This window comes from Micropterus salmoides, unplaced genomic scaffold, assembly GCF_014851395.1.
Source record: "Micropterus salmoides isolate LMB-PRFRI ecotype aquatic unplaced genomic scaffold, ASM1485139v1 Ms_hic_scaffold_17, whole genome shotgun sequence".
NCBI classification, from domain to species: domain Eukaryota; kingdom Metazoa; phylum Chordata; class Actinopteri; order Centrarchiformes; family Centrarchidae; genus Micropterus; species Micropterus salmoides.
The window spans coordinates 5,506,025-5,523,721 of NW_024040817.1; the positions used below are offsets into that span (position 1 = coordinate 5,506,025).

The 17,697-nt window shown below is 46.3% G+C and overlaps 1 protein-coding gene across 1 annotated transcript in view; it reads right to left on the minus strand.

The window, feature by feature from the left end:
* The window catches only part of plekho1a (pleckstrin homology domain containing, family O member 1a), a 32,300-nt gene extending 15,948 nt beyond the window's left edge, over positions 1 to 16,352 (minus strand). The window contains exons 1-2 of the mRNA XM_038724403.1: positions 16,211 to 16,352; positions 9,227 to 9,376 (exon numbers count right to left, since the gene is read on the minus strand). Of these exons, the coding sequence (XP_038580331.1) occupies positions 9,227 to 9,376; positions 16,211 to 16,237 (177 nt within the window). The 5' untranslated portion in view covers positions 16,238 to 16,352. The remainder of the gene's footprint in view (positions 1 to 9,226; positions 9,377 to 16,210) is intronic.
* Between the last annotated feature and the right edge of the window lie 1,345 nt (positions 16,353 to 17,697).

Below are 17,697 nucleotides of genomic sequence, written 5' to 3' on the forward strand. Positions count from 1 at the left end.
CCCTACCCTACATCCCACAACCCCCTACCCCACAACCCCCCTACCCTACATCCCACAACCCCCTGCCCCACAACCATCCAACCCCACAAACCCTACCCTACACCCCCTACCCTACAACCCCCTACCCCACACCCCCCTACCCTACATCCCACAACCCCCAACCCTACACCCCCTAACCCACAACCCCCTACCCTACATCCCACAACCCCCTACCCTACACACCCTAACCCACAACCCCCTACCCTACAACCCCCTACCCTACAACCCCCCTACCCTACATCCCACAACCCCCTACCCTACAACCCCCTACCCTACAACCCCCCTACCCCACACCCCCCTACCCTACATTCCCACAACCCCCTACCCTACAACCCCCCTAACCCACAACCCCCTACCCTACAACCCCCCTAACCCACAACCCCCTACCCTACACCCCCTAACCCACAACCCCCTACCCTAAATCCCACAACCCCCTACCCCACACCCCCCTACCCTACATCCTGCACTTGAATAAACCCTGAGCTCTGAGAGAGGACACAGGTGAGGCTGTTGACCTGAACTGTGTTTGATATTAACGGACCTGACAGCCAATCAGAGAGCAGGTTTCTCGGGCGTCCCGTCTTCCCACTGAGCTTCACAGCGGCTGTTGGCTTGATGTGATCGGGTTAACGACATCACACACAGGTGCAGTGACACAGAAACAACACCTGGTGCACGTTTAACACCTGTGATTCAGGAGAAAGTATCTGTTCACTGTATTCTGTCCTTTCTGATGAATAAAGTGTGTGTGTTCAGAAGAATTTAATCTACAGAACATGAAGTCATTAAAAGGAGCTCTTGTGGTTCTTTAAGTGCTAAAACCTTTACACCTCAGGGTTTCCCAGTGTTCCCAGTGTAAATGACACCTATGGATCTGAGTACTTAATCCAGCTCTGTTCTGACGAACACGCACGGTTCTTCATCTGTATATGGGACAGATCTCAGATCAGCTGTTCTGATTTCCACTTTTTATTATTTATTTATTTAATAAACAGATGGACGTGAGGATTTTCTGTCCCTCAGGTGTAAAGACAGCAGCAGAGACTCCGTGTTTAACATTAAACCTTTCAGAAGAGCTCGCAGTATTAAAACCTCTCTGCAGCCTGAAGGAGCCAATCAGCTGCAGCGTAAAGGAACGCCACAGGAAGAGGAGGTCACGTCGGTAAAAGAGGCTCACTTTGAGTTAAACGAGTTGACTCGCTCGCTGCGTTTGCTTCCATGTTTCATTCATCGGACGTTTTAACTTCGTTCAACTTTAATCCAGAGAGTTTATCTGAGGAGAGTCTGCAGCTGCTCCGGACTGGAAACCAGCTCAGAGACTTGACTGCATTTATAACTCGAAGTACAGCTACATGCCTCGTACACGACGCTGCTTCACGATGTTCTTATTTAATATGAACTGTCCGCAGGGAAAAGCTGCTGCTCACTGGAGGATTTGTAGATCTTACCTGAGTTTAAAAATCTCACACGCAGAACGACAGAACGAACCGATCTGTAATATTTTAATCTTAAGAACACACACAGCAGGCGGTTCCCGACCACACACTCGCTTACTCTACACGGTTCCGGGGATCTCACAGAATCTCGCATGACCAAACGTGACTTCAGACAGAAACGAACACGGAGGCAGACTGTCGTCGTCAGCTGGTTGACAGAAAAACAAAAGAAGAAGAGAATCAAACTGCGGACGAAGTCGAGGCTGAGAAGAGGGAATCAGCAGGTTTACACATTTTATAGAGCAGAGACACGCTGGGGACGCTTCCCGCTCAGCTCGCTCTCATTGGCTGCTGCAGGTTTCTGATCTGAGGCTCCGATTCAGTCGGCGACGCCATGGCCGTTCTGTCGGCGCCGGAACGCCCCCCCCTAGTGTTCGGCCAGCGTTACACAAAAACATGTTCCTTTAATCTGACCCTTTAATAACAATATTAAACTTTATCCCTACAGCACGTTTCAGACAGGAAGTGCTACACTTTAAAACGGACGCAGAATGACGATTAAACCATGTAAAATCAGAATTTAACCCACTGACTGAATAATAATAATAACAAAGTGAAAGCAGCAGTTTCCTGCCTGGATCAGGACCGTTGAAGCTGGTTGAAGTCTAAAGTGAGGAGTGGTTATCTCCAGGTCATGTGATCACAGCTTTAACTAACGAAGGCTGCATCCCAGATTTACTTTCTTCTGTTTCTGGAAACCTCCAGTAAACCTGAAGGCACCTCTAGTGAACAAAGGAGTTGCAGCTTGGTGCTAGCTTGTTAAAAGCTCTGTATTAAAGGAGGAGGAGCTTAATTCTAAAGGCTACAGGAAGCAGCTGATGTGCAGGTCACACACACACAGTGATTTAAATTCAGATCAATTCCAATCAACAGCTCTGAAACCATCGATCACTGCGTGTCGTTAAACCCTCTGGACCAGAAAAGCATGTGTTCACATCAGCGAGGTCACATGGGGTCAGCCACTGTGTGTGTGTGTGTGTGTGTGTGTGTGTGTGTGTGTGTGTGTGTGTGTGTGTGTGTGTGTGTGTGGTGGCGTTGACCATTTGTCGATATCAGCGCCGGTGTGAGCTTCAGCTCTGGCAGCAGAAGCACGCTGAGAGTAAACAGACGTCATTAAAGCGGTTTCCTGACAGAGCGAGATTTTAATCCAGAAGAACAGCTGAAGAAGAATTCAGCAACACGCTGATCAGATGTGAGACTCAAAGCTTCCCAGACGAACCTGTGGACGTGAATCCACTCCACTCTGGATCCTATCACCACTGCACGCCAAACCCTGACCGTGAACCGTAACCTTAAAGGAGACCTATTAAACTGCTTTTCCAGTCCTATATTGTAGTTCTGTGACTCCTGTTTTGCAGCTTTGCATGATTCAAAGTATTTTCTGTCTTATACTGACTCTTCATGTAGGCCTTCATTTCAGCCTCTGTCTGAAACAAGCTGCAGATGCTCCTGTGTCTTTAAACCCCCCCTCCAAAGCCCACTGTCTTCTGATTGGCCATTGTCTTATGTGTTTACCAGGTTGCTGCAGGGATAGGGCTGCATGTTCCTTTTTGGGGGTGTGGCCAGCATTCTCTGCCTGGAGCAAATGACCATATATATAAATCCAGCTCAGAATGACATCATACCGAGCTGTTAGTAGAAAAAACAGTTTAAAGGAGACCTCTTAAACTGCTTTTTCAGTCCTATATTGTAGTTCTGTGACTCCCGTATGGCAGCTTTGTATGATTCAACATTCATCCATCCATCGTCAACCTCTTATCCTGCGTACAGGGTCGCGGGGGGCTGGAGCCAATCCCAGCTGACATCGGGCGAAAGGCAGGGTACACCCTGGACAGGTCGCCAGTTGATTCAAAAAAATATTTTTTTCTTATACTGGTTATACATGTAGGCCTTCATTTCAGCCTCTGTCTGAAACAAGCTGTAGATGCTTCTGTCTCTTTAAGGCCCTCCTCTCAAAGCCCACTGTCTTCTGATTGGCCAAGACCTGAAGCATGTTACCAGGCTGTTTTTGTCGCTGGGCAGAACAGGCAGACTGAGCGTTGCCGTGCTGTTGCTATGGAAGCACATGACCATATAAGGAACAGCGGCTCCGTCTGGCTCCGTATTACGTTGAACGGAGACGTTGGTAGAAAAAGCAGCTGAAAACAGAGCGTTCAGAACAGGAGGAAACCTGAGGTTTCTGCTCACAGGGATTTCTTTTAAATACTTTAACCTCACTATTTAAAGCCTTTGTCATGTTTAACATTATAGAAATGCCAGAAAATATGAAAAAGCAGGTCCCCTTTAAACCAGGTCTTAATGTCCCCGTAAGGAAGGCAAGTCAGCAGATTCACGTCCCCACAACATTCATGTTTACACACTAACAAGACCTGGACTCAACATCGGCTTTTTATTACAGGTGGAGTCGCTGAATCTGTTCGTCCTCTAGTGGCCGCAGTAATGATGCAGAGGGTGGATGTTCATTTCCTGTTTCCTACCAGCACTCAACGTAGTGCTGGTAGGAAACCACGATAACCACGACCATCATCGTTTACTAAACCTCATTGTTGTTATGGTGACAGCGGAGCACCTCTGACCTCAACGTTATTTTACTCCAAACCACGAAGCAAAGGTTGCAGGAGTGCAGGCTGCTGACGGCGGGGAAGATCAGGACCGTCAGCGTTTATCTGTCAACATTCGAGTAGCTTAGATGCTGCCGCACGAGTTACAACTGCACCAACATGTTCTCTCTTCCAGCTCGTCACATATGGATGTCATGACCCCACGGCGTCGCTTTTTAACGCCCTCGGTGTGAAGGACTCCGCGGTCAAGTTAGCATAAATATGCAACGTCCACTTAGACTTTCAAAATAAAAGCAGTGGTTAACCTCGTAGTTTGTTAGGTTTAGAAAAAGATCCTGGTTTAGGTGAAAGACAACCACGTTTTGTTAACTTAAGTAAAAGATTGAGTTGAGTTTTTGTTTCACGTGGGACACGAACACTGGTCTCCCAGGTGAAAGTCCAGTTTATTGAGTGTATGGCGGTTAGTAGAGCGACGTCCCCTCAGCGTTCCTGTTGGTAGTGAAAATGCAAACAGAAAAACTCCTTGAAGGTACGGTATGTAGTTCTCAGTTATCAACACCAGATCCCGTAGTTTCAGCAGGGTTAACATTTCGCCCAAAATTAAAAAGAAGCGTCTCCTCCTGATGCTTGTCCTGTCTGAACCCGGTTTATGAGTCAAACATGTGATCAGATAAACCTTCCTCTGATTAAACACCTGCTCCTCTTCTTGTATTTGAGCTACAGGTAACATCAGACCACAGAGACCACCACAGACCACCACAGACCACTGAGACCACCACAGAAACCACCACAGACCACAGAGACCACCACAGACCACTACAGAGACAACTGTAGACTACCACAGAGACCAGCATCAGACCACCGCAGACCAACACAGAGACCACCATAGAAGAGACCACCACAGAGACCAAAGACCACCGAAGGCCACAGAGGTCACCACAGAGACCACCATAGACCACCACAGACCACAGAGACCACCACAGACCAACACAGAGACCACCACAGACCACAGAGACCACCACAGAAACCACCACAGACCACAGAGACCACCACAGACGCCAAAGACCACCACAGACCACAGAGACCACCGCAGACCACAGAGACCACCACAGACCAACACAGAGACCACCACAGACCACAGAGACCACCACAGAAACCACCACAGACCACAGAGACCACCACAGACGCCAAAGACCACCACAGACCACAGAGACCACCGCAGACCACAGAGACCACCACAGACCACTACAGAGACAACTGTAGACTACCACAGAGACCAGCATCAGACCACCGCAGACCAACACAGAGACCACCATAGAAGAGACCACCACAGAGACCAAAGACCACTGAAGGCCACAGAGGTCACCACAGAGACCACCATAGACCACCACAGAGGCCATCATAGACCACAGAGACCAATATCAGTCCACCGCAGACCATCACAGAGACCTCCACAGACCACCATAGACCACCACAGAGACCACCATAGACCACCATAGACCACCACAGAGGCCACCATAGACCACAGAGAACAATATCTGTCCACCGCAGACCACAGAGACCACCACAGACCAACACAGAGACCACCGTTGACCACCACAGACCACCACAGACCAACACAGAGACTAACCGCAGACCACAGAGACCACCACAGACCAACACAGAGACTAACCGCAGACCACAGAGACCACCACAGACCAACACAGAGACTAACCGCAGACCACAGAGACCACCACAGACCAACACAGATACCACCACAGACCACAGAGACCACCACAGAAACCACCACAGACCACAGAGACCACCACAGACCACAGACGCCAAAGACCACCACAGACCACAGAGACCACCACAGACCACTACAGAGACAACTGTAGACTACCACAGAGACCAGCATCAGACCACCGCAGACCAACACAGAGACCACCATAGAAGAGACCACCACAGAGACCAAAGACCACCGAAGGCCACAGAGGTCACCACAGAGACCACCATAGACCACCACAGAGGCCATCATAGACCACAGAGACCAATATCAGTCCACCGCAGACCATCACAGAGACCTCCACAGACCACCATAGACCACCACAGAGACCACCATAGACCACCATAGACCACCACAGAGGCCACCATAGACCACAGAGAACAATATCTGTCCACCGCAGACCACAGAGACCACCACAGACCAACACAGAGACCACCACAGACCACCACAGATCACCACAGAGACCACCACAGACCAACACAGAGACCACCACAGACCAACACAGATCACCACAGAGACCACCACAGACCACCACAGACCACAGAGACCACCACAGACCAACACAGAGACCACCACAGACCACCACAGATCACCACAGACCACAGAGACCACAACAGACCAACACAGAGACTAACCGCAGACCACAGAGACCACCACAGACCAACACAGAGACCACCACAGACCAACACAGAGACCACCACAGACCACCACAGACCACAGAGACCACCACAGACCAACAGAGACTAACCGCAGACCACAGAGACCACCACAGACCAACACAGAGACCACCGTAGACCACCACAGAGACTAACCGTAGACCACCACAGACTGCCACAGAGCCCCCAGAGCACCACACTATAAGCAGGTGTATGATAAATATAACAGTGTAAAGAAGTGGTTGGGGTGGATGGAGGGCCAGAAACCGGACTTTCCCTCAGGAGGCCGGTATGAATCAAAAAGTCAACACTGCATCTTTTCAGTAAAGTAAAACGACCTACAGTGTTAACCCCTTAACGCCAATTCGCATCACACCGCTTCCATTCAGTCCGTGGCCGAAGTACTCCCCCAATGCCCTCAATGATCCCTTAGTTTCTATCTATTCTATGCTCCGTAGACAAATTAACAATCTCCATTTAATTTAGCACCAGCAAGAAAGCAAATGAAAACACAAATACTTCAAAAATTCAGGCGTCAAGGCGCAAAAAAATGCTTTTATTTTGAAAGTCTAACCGGACGTTGTATATTTAACATAATTGAGCCACAAACTCAACAGCACACAGACTCTGATCCAGATCCGGACCCAGAACAAAATGTCAGTGCAACAAGACCTGGAACACTTTGGCGTGACACGCCCCTCCTACATCTGCTCGCCTGCCGCCTTTCAGCCACTGGTAACCAGTCAGAAAGCTCGCCGTTACAGCCTGAGAAGTTTAAAACAAGCCGAAGCAAAGAAGAGAGGTAGGCGGTGAAAAGTGTATACCCGAGAGCGAATCAATTTTACTCGGTGGAAGCAGAGACTGTTAAAACGCCGCTACGATGCCCAACATGGCCGCAGGATTGTGATTCTTATAGATCATTTCGGCAGCAGGACAGGAAGTGGAGACTTTTCATGATTCAGACTCTCTGTTTTGATTCGAGTTCCAGGTGCTTCTGACCAAGATCCTGAACGCCGTCCTTCCTGCCCATCAGCGTGTGATTGGTCTGCTGGGATCAGACAGCAACAGGCAGCTCAGCCAATCAGAGAGAGAGAAAGTGGCGGCAGGCTCCCCCCCCTCATGTGACTCATGTCTTTGTATCCCTGCGGGGACTTTAACCTGATGGGGACGCTGAGGGCCCCAGAGACGCTGTTTGAGGGTTCAGGTTAGAATCAGGTCAGGATCAATGAGATGTCCCCACAGGGACAGAGGAACAAATGTGTGTGAATAAAATCTGATAAAGTCTCTCTCTCTCCCTTTAACTCTGAACCTCTCTTGACCGCTCGTCTCTCTCAGGACATTTGCTCTGATAAGGACGTGAGCGTGACACCGCGGGTCACATGATCAGTTGGTCTGACTCAGCGTTCAGCATCATCGGAGCTGAAAATTAAAAACACACGAGGGTCGCTGAGTCCGTCCTCTGACTCCTGCGTCTGGATCTGAAACCGGTTTCTTAAAGCTGATTATTTATCCAGCAGCTGCAGAGCAACATGATCATCTTTCTTTTCCTCATCGCTTTTCAACAAACTCCTCCCCCTCGTTTGCACCGGCGTCCTCCTGCAACAACTCTCACAAGATTTCAAAGCGAGACTTCAGTTTCCTGTTAAAAACAAAGGGGGTCACCGGGAGTCCCTCGTAGGGATCCTTTCCGTGATGCTGTCGGACACCTGGTGTGATAGTCTGAGCCTTTCTGTGGACGCCATTTTGACGCCGGTTCAGCTGGTGGCTGAAACATCCACTGCACTGATTCAAAACTCTTTGACCCTACTTCATGACTTCATCACCAACATCTGTGGAAACAGGATCCAGGTTCAAGAAGAAAGATTCTGTTTATTGACTACAGCCGTATCAGCTCAGAGCGTCAGATACCAACGCGCTGTTGCGTCCTCCGCCCTTTGGCGCCATTGTTCAGCGCTAAAAGTAGGCTGAGTATCTGTGGCGGTTTTGGGGGGAGCCCCTATGACCCCCCTCTGAATTTTATGTATATTTCACATCCAGACTAATAACAGGGGTGAATATGGAGCCATTTGTTGTTTCCTAGCAAAGGTTATAGTGGGATACAAAATATAAACTGGGATCCAGAGGATGTCTCATACACTAGAGCTTCTACTGTTTATTAAGCTTTACCAAGAAGTGTTGCATCAAAGAATGTCCTGTAACCTGAGCTAAAGTTAACAGGAAGGTTGTTTTTGTTTAAGGTAATAAAACCATAACTAAGTTAGTGAAAAGATCCTGTTACTGAAACATACTAAAACATTAAATTATATACTACACAAGACATTTTGAAAGATTGTCTCTTTTGTCCCGGATCGAATGGGCCCCTCTGACAAAACCACAGGCCCCAGTCAGGCCCCCTCAATCAAACTGGTCTAGAACCGCCACTGCTGAGTATAAATAACAGGAAAGTCCGAGTAAGACAGAGGTTGAGGTGGACGGGTGGGACAGAAACTGGACTTAGCGGTAGCGGAAGTAGCGCTACTTAGCCTGTCTAAGTTACGCATGTAGCACAGTTATTTTAAGCCAAACCATGATCTTTTTCTACGTTAACCACTAGTTTTATTTTGAAAGTCTAACCAGATGTTGCATATTTATTGTTGCCGGCCCAGAGGCCTTCAGGTTGATGCCTTTGGGGTTTTCAGAGCAACAAAGAGAAAGAGAACTGGTCCTCACCTCCTTGTCAGAGATGTAGAGGTGGTCTGCTCTCAGGACCACGTACCGGTTCCTCCACAGCTCTCTGAAGATCCCTCGGCCGCAGAACTTCCTGATCCAGCCCACTTTCTCCGGCTGCTGGACTGCCTGTGGACCAGAGTCCTGAACGCCCTGAAACATCACAATACAACAAAAACAGGGTCAGAGAGAAACCACAGAAAACAGTAGAGTCAGTTAGAGTCCTTAACACCAGTAGGAACCGGTAGAGTCTGGAAAGACCAGAACAACCAGTAGAACCATCAGAGATTCTGATTCTCCTTGATGGAAGATCTGAGGCCACAATGAAAAAGTTGGCAGAAGGTTGAGCGACACGGCCGACCCCCTCTTCTCCACAGACCTGTTGGTCTATTCCATATGAACTATGCAGCCCCGCCCCTTCTGTCTCACTCACCAGAGATCGGGACTCGAGTTTGACTTAAGTTGCACACACAGTGACTTCAGACTCATCCTCAAAAGACTTATGACTCGACTCGGGCTCGAGGTGCGGGACTCGTGAACAATTTTTATTTTTAGGAAGCGTCTGCTGAGCGTGCTGTTATTCCCTCCCTGCGTTACCTATAACCTGCCTACATAACACGTAGTAACAGCTGAGCGTGGCCACACATGAGAGAGGACAACAAACACCGGCAGCTGCTGAGCCGTTCATCATAAACTTTGGCTTTAAAACTTCAACAAGACACAAACAAAGAAGTTTGTTTACTTGCCAAACTTGTGGTGGTCAATTAACGTAATCAATGACTTGAGACTTGACTTGGACTCTAGCTCAGTGACTTGACTTGGACTCTAGCTCAGTGACTTGACTTGGACTCTAGCTCAGAGACTTGAGACTTGACTTGGACTCTAGCTCAGTGACTTGAGACTTGACTTGGACTCTAGCTCAGTGACTTGACTTGGACTCTAGCTCAGAGACATGAGACTTGACTTGGACTCTAGCTCAGTGACTTGACTTGGACTCTAGCTCAGTGACTTGAGACTTGACTTGGACTCTAGCTCAGTAACTTGACTTGGACTCTAGCTCAGAGACATGAGACTTGACTTGGACTCTAGCTCAGTGACTTGAGACTTGACTTGGACTCTAGCTCAGTGACTTGACTTGGACTCTAGCTCAGAGACATGAGACTTGACTTGGACTCTAGCTCAGTGACTTGACTTGGACTCTAGCTCAGTGACTTGAGACTTGACTTGGACTCTAGCTCAGTGACTTGACTTGGACTCTAGCTCAGAGACATGAGACTTGACTTGGACTCTAGCTCAGAGACTTGAGACTTGACTTGCACTCTAGCTCAGTGACTTGACTTGGACTCTAGCTCAGTGACTTGAGACTTGACTTGGACTCTAGCTCAGTGACTTGACTTGGACTCTAGCTCAGAGACATGAGACTTGACTTGGACTCTAGCTCAGAGACTTGAGACTTGACTTGCACTCTAGCTCAGAGATTTGACTTGGACTCTAGCTCAGAGACTTGAGACTTGACTTGCACTCTAGCTCAGAGATTTGACTTGGACTCTAGCTCAGTGACTTGAGACTTGACTTGCACTCTAGCTCAGAGATTTGACTTGGACTCTAGCTCAGTGACTTGAGACTTGACTTGGACTCTAGCTCAGAGACTTGAGACTTGACTTGGACTCTAGCTCAGTGACTTGAGACTTGACTTGGACTCTAGCTCAGAGACTTGAGACTTGACTTGGACTCTAGCTCAGTGACTTGAGACTTGACTTGGACTCTAGCTCAGAGACTTGAGACTTGACTTGGACTCTAGCTCAGTGACTTGAGACTTGACTTGGGCTCTAGCTCAGAGACTTGAGACTTGACTTGCACTCTAGCTCAGAGATTTGACTTGGACTCTAGCTCAGTGACTTGAGACTTGACTTGGACTCTAGCTCAGTGACTTGAGACTTGACTTGGACTCTAGCTCAGAGACTTGAGACTTGACTTGGGCTCTAGCTCAGAGACTTGAGACTTGACTTGCACTCTAGCTCAGAGACTTGACTTGGACTCTAGCTCAGTGACTTGAGACTTGACTTGGACTCTAGCTCAGAGACTTGAGACTTGACTTGGACTCTAGCTCAGTGACTTGAGACTTGACATGGACTCTAGCTCAGAGACGTGAGACTTGACTTGCACTCTAGCTCAGTGACTTGAGACTTGACATGGACTCTAGCTCAGTGACTTGAGACTTGACTTGGACTCTAGCTCAGAGACGTGAGACTTGACTTGGACTCTAGCTCAGAGACTTGAGACTTGACTTGGACTCTAGCTCAGTGACTTGAGACTTGACATGGACTCTAGCTCAGAGACGTGAGACTTGACTTGCACTCTAGCTCAGTGACTTGAGACTTGACTTGGACTCTAGCTCAGAGACGTGAGACTTGACTTGGACTCTAGCTCAGAGACGTGAGACTTGACTTGGACTCTAGCTCAGTGACTGACCCAGGTCTGGACTCTGACCACTGATGGGGAAACAGTGTAATCAGCTGCGACCATATGGTCCTAAAGCCTTCATTTAAGTTTAAGCTTGTTACCTAAGGTTTTTATTCAACACTTATTTATTAATAGGCTAAAATGTACATATAATTAAGGAGGTCCAGACCTCTGTGACCTCATAGCTGGTTACGGCCATGATTGTGTGTGTGTTCTGCAGCCTTTTTAAAGTAGTACTGCCACAGTGATCAATGGCTGTGATGCTGCTGGGTTGTTGTATAAGAGGCTGGCCTGTTGGTACGAGGAAGAGGAAACCTCGCAGCTTTAAAAAGATTTACAGAAGATCTCTGATGATGAACGCGTCAGGAGGAGCAGCTGCAGAACTGATGTTCGTGTTCAGACTGTATTGATCTGAACGGACTCAACAACCTCCAGCTGATCAGTGATTTCAACAGGACTGTTTTAGGAAACACCACTCATCATCATCATCACCATCATCATCATCGCAACCACCATCATCATCATCATCATCATCACAACCACCATCATCATCATCATCATCATCATCATCATCATCACCACAACCACCATCATCATCATCATCATCATCATCATCGCAACCACCATCATCATCATCATCATCATCATCATCATCATCATCATCGCAACCACCATCATCATCATCATCATCATCATCATCATCGCAACCACCATCATCATCATCATCATCATCACAACCACCATCATCATCATCACCATCATCATCATCATCATCATCACCACAACCACCATCATCATCATCATCATCATCATCATCATCGCAACCACCATCATCATCATCATCATCATCATCATCATCATCATCATCATCGCAACCACCATCATCATCATCATCATCACAACCACCATCATCATCATCATCATCACAACCACCATCATCATCACCATCATCATCATCACCACAACCACCATCATCATCATCATCATCATCATCATCGCAACCACCATCATCATCATCATCATCATCATCATCATCATCATCATCACCATCACCATCACCATCATCATCATCATCACCATCATTATCATCATCACCATCATCATCATCATCATCATCATCATCACCATCATCATCATCACCACCATCATCATCATCACCATCATTATCATCATCATCACCATCATTATCATCATCACCATCATCATCATCATCACCATCATTATCATCATCATCATCATCATCACCATCATTATCATCATCATCATCACCATCATTATCATCATCACCATCATCATCATCATCACCATCATTATCATCATCATCATCATCACCATCACCATCATCATCATCATCATCATCATCACCACCATCACCATCACCATCACCATCATCATCACCACCACCATCATCATCATCATCATCATCACCATCACCATCATCATCATCATCATCACCATCACCATCATCATCATCACCATCACCATCACCACCATCATCATCATCACCACCACCATCATCATCATCACCATCATCATCATCACCATCACCATCATCATCATCATCATCACCATCACCATCATCATCATCATCATCACCATCACCATCACCATCATCATCATCATCACCACCATCACCATCATCATCACCACCATCACCATCATCATCATCATCATCATCATCATCATCATCATCATCATCATCATCACCACCATCATCATCATCACCACCATCATCATCACCACCATCATCATCATCATCATCATCATCACCACCATCATCATCATCATCATCATCATCACCACCATCATCATCATCATCATCATCATCATCATCACCACCATCATCATCATCATCACCACCATCATCATCATCATCATCATCATCACCACCATCATCATCATCATCATCATCATCATCATCATCATCATCATCACCATCATCATCATCATCATCATCATCATCATCATCATCATCATCATCACCACCATCATCATCATCACCATCATCATCATCACCATCATCATCATCATCATCATCATCATCATCATCATCACCACCATCATCATCATCACCACCATCATCATCATCATCATCATCATCATCATCATCACCACCATCATCATCACCATCACCATCATAATCTAAATATCATGTTCACACAGATCATCCTTAGAGGGCAGCACAGTGGTCCAGTGGAACGCACTGTGGCCTCACAGCAAGAAGGTCATGGGTTCGAACCCCTGGCGTCTCGGCCTGGGTGCTCCGGCAGTCTCAGTTAACTGGTGACCCTAAATTGTCTTTTGGTGTGAGTGTTTGTCTATGTGTGGCCCTGCGATGGACTGGCAACCTGTCACTTTTATTCATGACATGATCACAAAATGTACGGAAGCCTGTTGCTGCCAACAACAGCAACAGAAGAACCGATCAGGTTTTCTTATTATAACAACTTACTATTTAGCTTGTTTTAATGTGGTAACTTATTTTGTTTTAACATGTCAGAAACACAATATAAGTTATCAAAGCTTATAAATAGCATATTGTGTTAATAACGTCTCTAAACTTTCCGCTTGTAACATGAAACTGATCAGTTTTTCTTTTTCCGGCGTGGCGGCAACACAGAATCAGAATACTGTACTGATCTCTGAGGGGAATTTATTGAGTTACAGTGCAGCTCACATGCTGACCAGGACTTAAAGAAATAGATCAGTGTTTCCACTCATTATTACATCAATGCGCTACTAATTTTCACTCTCACACTGTGCGAGCAGGGTAACACTCGTTGCTTTGCTCACTCCGCTCCTCATTCTGCAAAGAACATCTATGTGACAGATGGTGTTATAAGAGCAGCGTAACTCTGAATCAGGAGGTGCATAGCGAGCAGCAGTAAATGTACAGTGTCTGTTACAGTGTGTTCGCTTCTCAAGACCAAGAAAAGTCTGTTGTTTCCCACCTGCTGGAAAAGTGAAGCTGGTTAGCGCTAAGTTAGCTAACATCTCCCCTTCAGACTGAGCAGCTTCTACAGCAGCTACAGAGCATTAGCTCAGTTTATAGAAAGTAACTGGAAGCTGCATTTTATTACTTGTCCAAAGTTGAGATCAGGTACAAACTTACTAAATTGCAGCTCCGTCCTGGTTCATCCTAAATTATGTTTCAGTTTTCAGCCTGAAAAAGTGGTTTTGGAAAAGAAAGGACGGAGGTGACCGGAGGAGCTGAGGTTAGTAAAGCTAATTAGTGATGCAAACTCGTCCTTTTAAACTGATGAGGAGACGTTTCTGTTTGGATTTTATTGAAATAAAATGCACCTCAGAAGGGAGGAGGTTTCTCACGCTGCCTGTTTTTTATATTAATGTCTACAGATAAATGTCAGAAGCTGTAAAATGAAGACACAGAAGGCAACATGAACAGTCGTATCTATAATGTCTGAGGTCATATTAACAGGGTTTCAGGGCTGATGCCCAAAACATGCTGTGCCCTCACTGTAAAATCACTGTGGAGCAACAGAACCAACCAAATTACTTTCTCCAAATCTAAAGGTTGTAGTTCCTCCAGCAGACTGATCTTTTGGCTGTTATTTATTATCTGCTCTCGCTTTTCCAACTATTTGTTCAGAGATATGGTGAAAATAACCCCTGACCATGACCACCACCAGAATATTCATCTAAAACTCACATAAAACAGGGAAAACACTGAAATGTGAAGCTTTTCTAACGTGCAGCGCATGCTCCTGGACACAAGAGCACTGCTGCTGGGACATGTTGGGGTTTCATATTCTGACACACTACGCACACACAAACAAATCTGCCGCTGCTACAGCTCCATCCTCCATCCTAAACGCTGGATATATCAATTAAAAGGTTGGCAAGTAGAAAATAGAAAAAGAAAATCTCAAACAGGAGTGTGGAAATCTGCATCATGTGAGAGAAAGTGAACGCTGGTGTTGGAAGATGGAACAGATTTAAATCCTCACTGACTGCAGTATTGGGTCAGAATAATGAAGTCAGGTTTGAGATGTTTTGTCCTCCTTTTTAAACCTTAAACATGAACAGACCTCAGCTCAGTTTAATATTAAATATTCACTTCCAGAGAGAACAGCTGCTTGTTGTTCAGCTCTTCTATATTAATATTTATATTTCTCTACATGTTTAACTTGATCTGGCTCAGCTGCTCACCTGTTTTCCATCTACAGTTAAAATGATCAATATTTCTGCAGTGATTTGTACTGAACATGCAGACATCAGATTATTGAATATTAAATGAGTTCTTCTCCTCTGAAACACTCGCATGAATATTAACGACGACATTAATATTAATATTAGTAGAATTTCACGGGCTTCTGTAGTGAGATAGAAACCTTTGTGCTCTGTGGCAGAGCTGCTGCCTTCCTGAATGTTAACAATAATAATAATCACACCGGGAGGAGACTGGAGGACGGTACCGGGAGCTGGGAGCTGATCCCGGATCAGTGAAGAATAAAAACATTGAAGCTCCCGACAGATGCGTTAGAGACAGAAACGCGCTCCTACCCGTCTGCTCTGGTTGCTTTTCTTCATCCTGCCCGACGCTCCGGGGCGCACAGGAGAATCACACCGGGGGGTTCGGCCCGGCCCCGGTAGCTCGGTGCCCGGTAGATCCTGCAGGCAGCGTCGGTGCGTCCGTCCGGTTCTTCTTCAGCTCCGCGTCTGTGGTCTGAACCGAGGCAGCATCCTCCCCGTGCGTGCGTGCGTGGAGGCAGATGCTCTCTCTCAACACACAACCGTGCACGCGCTCTGACACGCGGTCGCGCACAATATAGTCTGTATTCCGGTAAAATGAGGCCGACAGCGTCATCTAGCGTGTCACACACGGTGTTCACAGCTTTACTGATCATTGATCAATGGGCTGTGACTGACTTCATGCTGCTGACTAAAGCGTTTAAGAGAAAATATCTGTAAACAATGATGAAAATTAGGTGAAAACGAGTCAAAGAATTGGAATAAGAAATAAAAACACTCAAATATGTGATAGTAAATCAACAAGGCGCTGATGGAAGCTCTGTGGGATATTTAACTTTGAACTGTGAACTTTGCACTAATTCTTTATTGCAGGCCTTCATGTACATTTGGAAACTATTTTTTCTATATTTATATTTCTATATTTACATTTATGAGTCCTGTTCAGCACCAATAGCTGACAATAAACCTGATTCTGATTCTGAAAAGTCAGAATAAGGAGGTGGTTTGGACAGTGGGCCAGAACCGGACTTCCAGGAGGCCGGTGTTCATTTCCTGTGTGAAACAAAAGTAACTTTACGTAAGTAATTTAGTTATTTTAACCCACACCATCACCGAACCTTTCACAATGTTAAACACTAGTTTTATTTTGAAAGTCTATAACAGGCCGTTGCATATTTAGTGTTGCGGACATGACCACAGAGCCCTACACGTGCAAAAATGACGCGAGAGGTCTTGACCCGCTGTGTGTTTGTAAACAGTTCAGTGGAGCTTTGACAGAATGAACAGATGCAGATCATATTGTTGTTGTTATGGTATCACAACCTGCAGCTGTACTCGAGGCCAGTTCAAACTCGCCAAAAAAACGTCCTTGTTGTGTGAAAGGATTCTGTTTCAAAAAATTAGCCGTCACAGCAGGTTTATATTTGTGTCCTTATTTCAGTCCATTTCTCAGTGCATTTGTTTGTTTCCAGTTTACACAGGAACCACCAGAACTTCCTGTAAATGGTCTGAAAGCCCAAACCCTCCAGAAAATGCTTTTACACTAGAAACGTGGTTCAGTTGGTGGTCAAGTACTTTTGGTGCCTACACCCAACCAAGTACTTTTGGTACCTAAACCCAACCAAGTACTTTTGGTGCCTACACCCAACCAAGTACTTTTGGTACCTAAACCCAACCAAGTACTTTTGGTGCCTAAACCCAACCAAGTACTTTTGGTGCCTAAACCCAACCAAGTACTTTTGGTGCCTACACCCAACCAAGTACTTTTGGTACCTAAACCCAACCAAGTACTTTTGGTG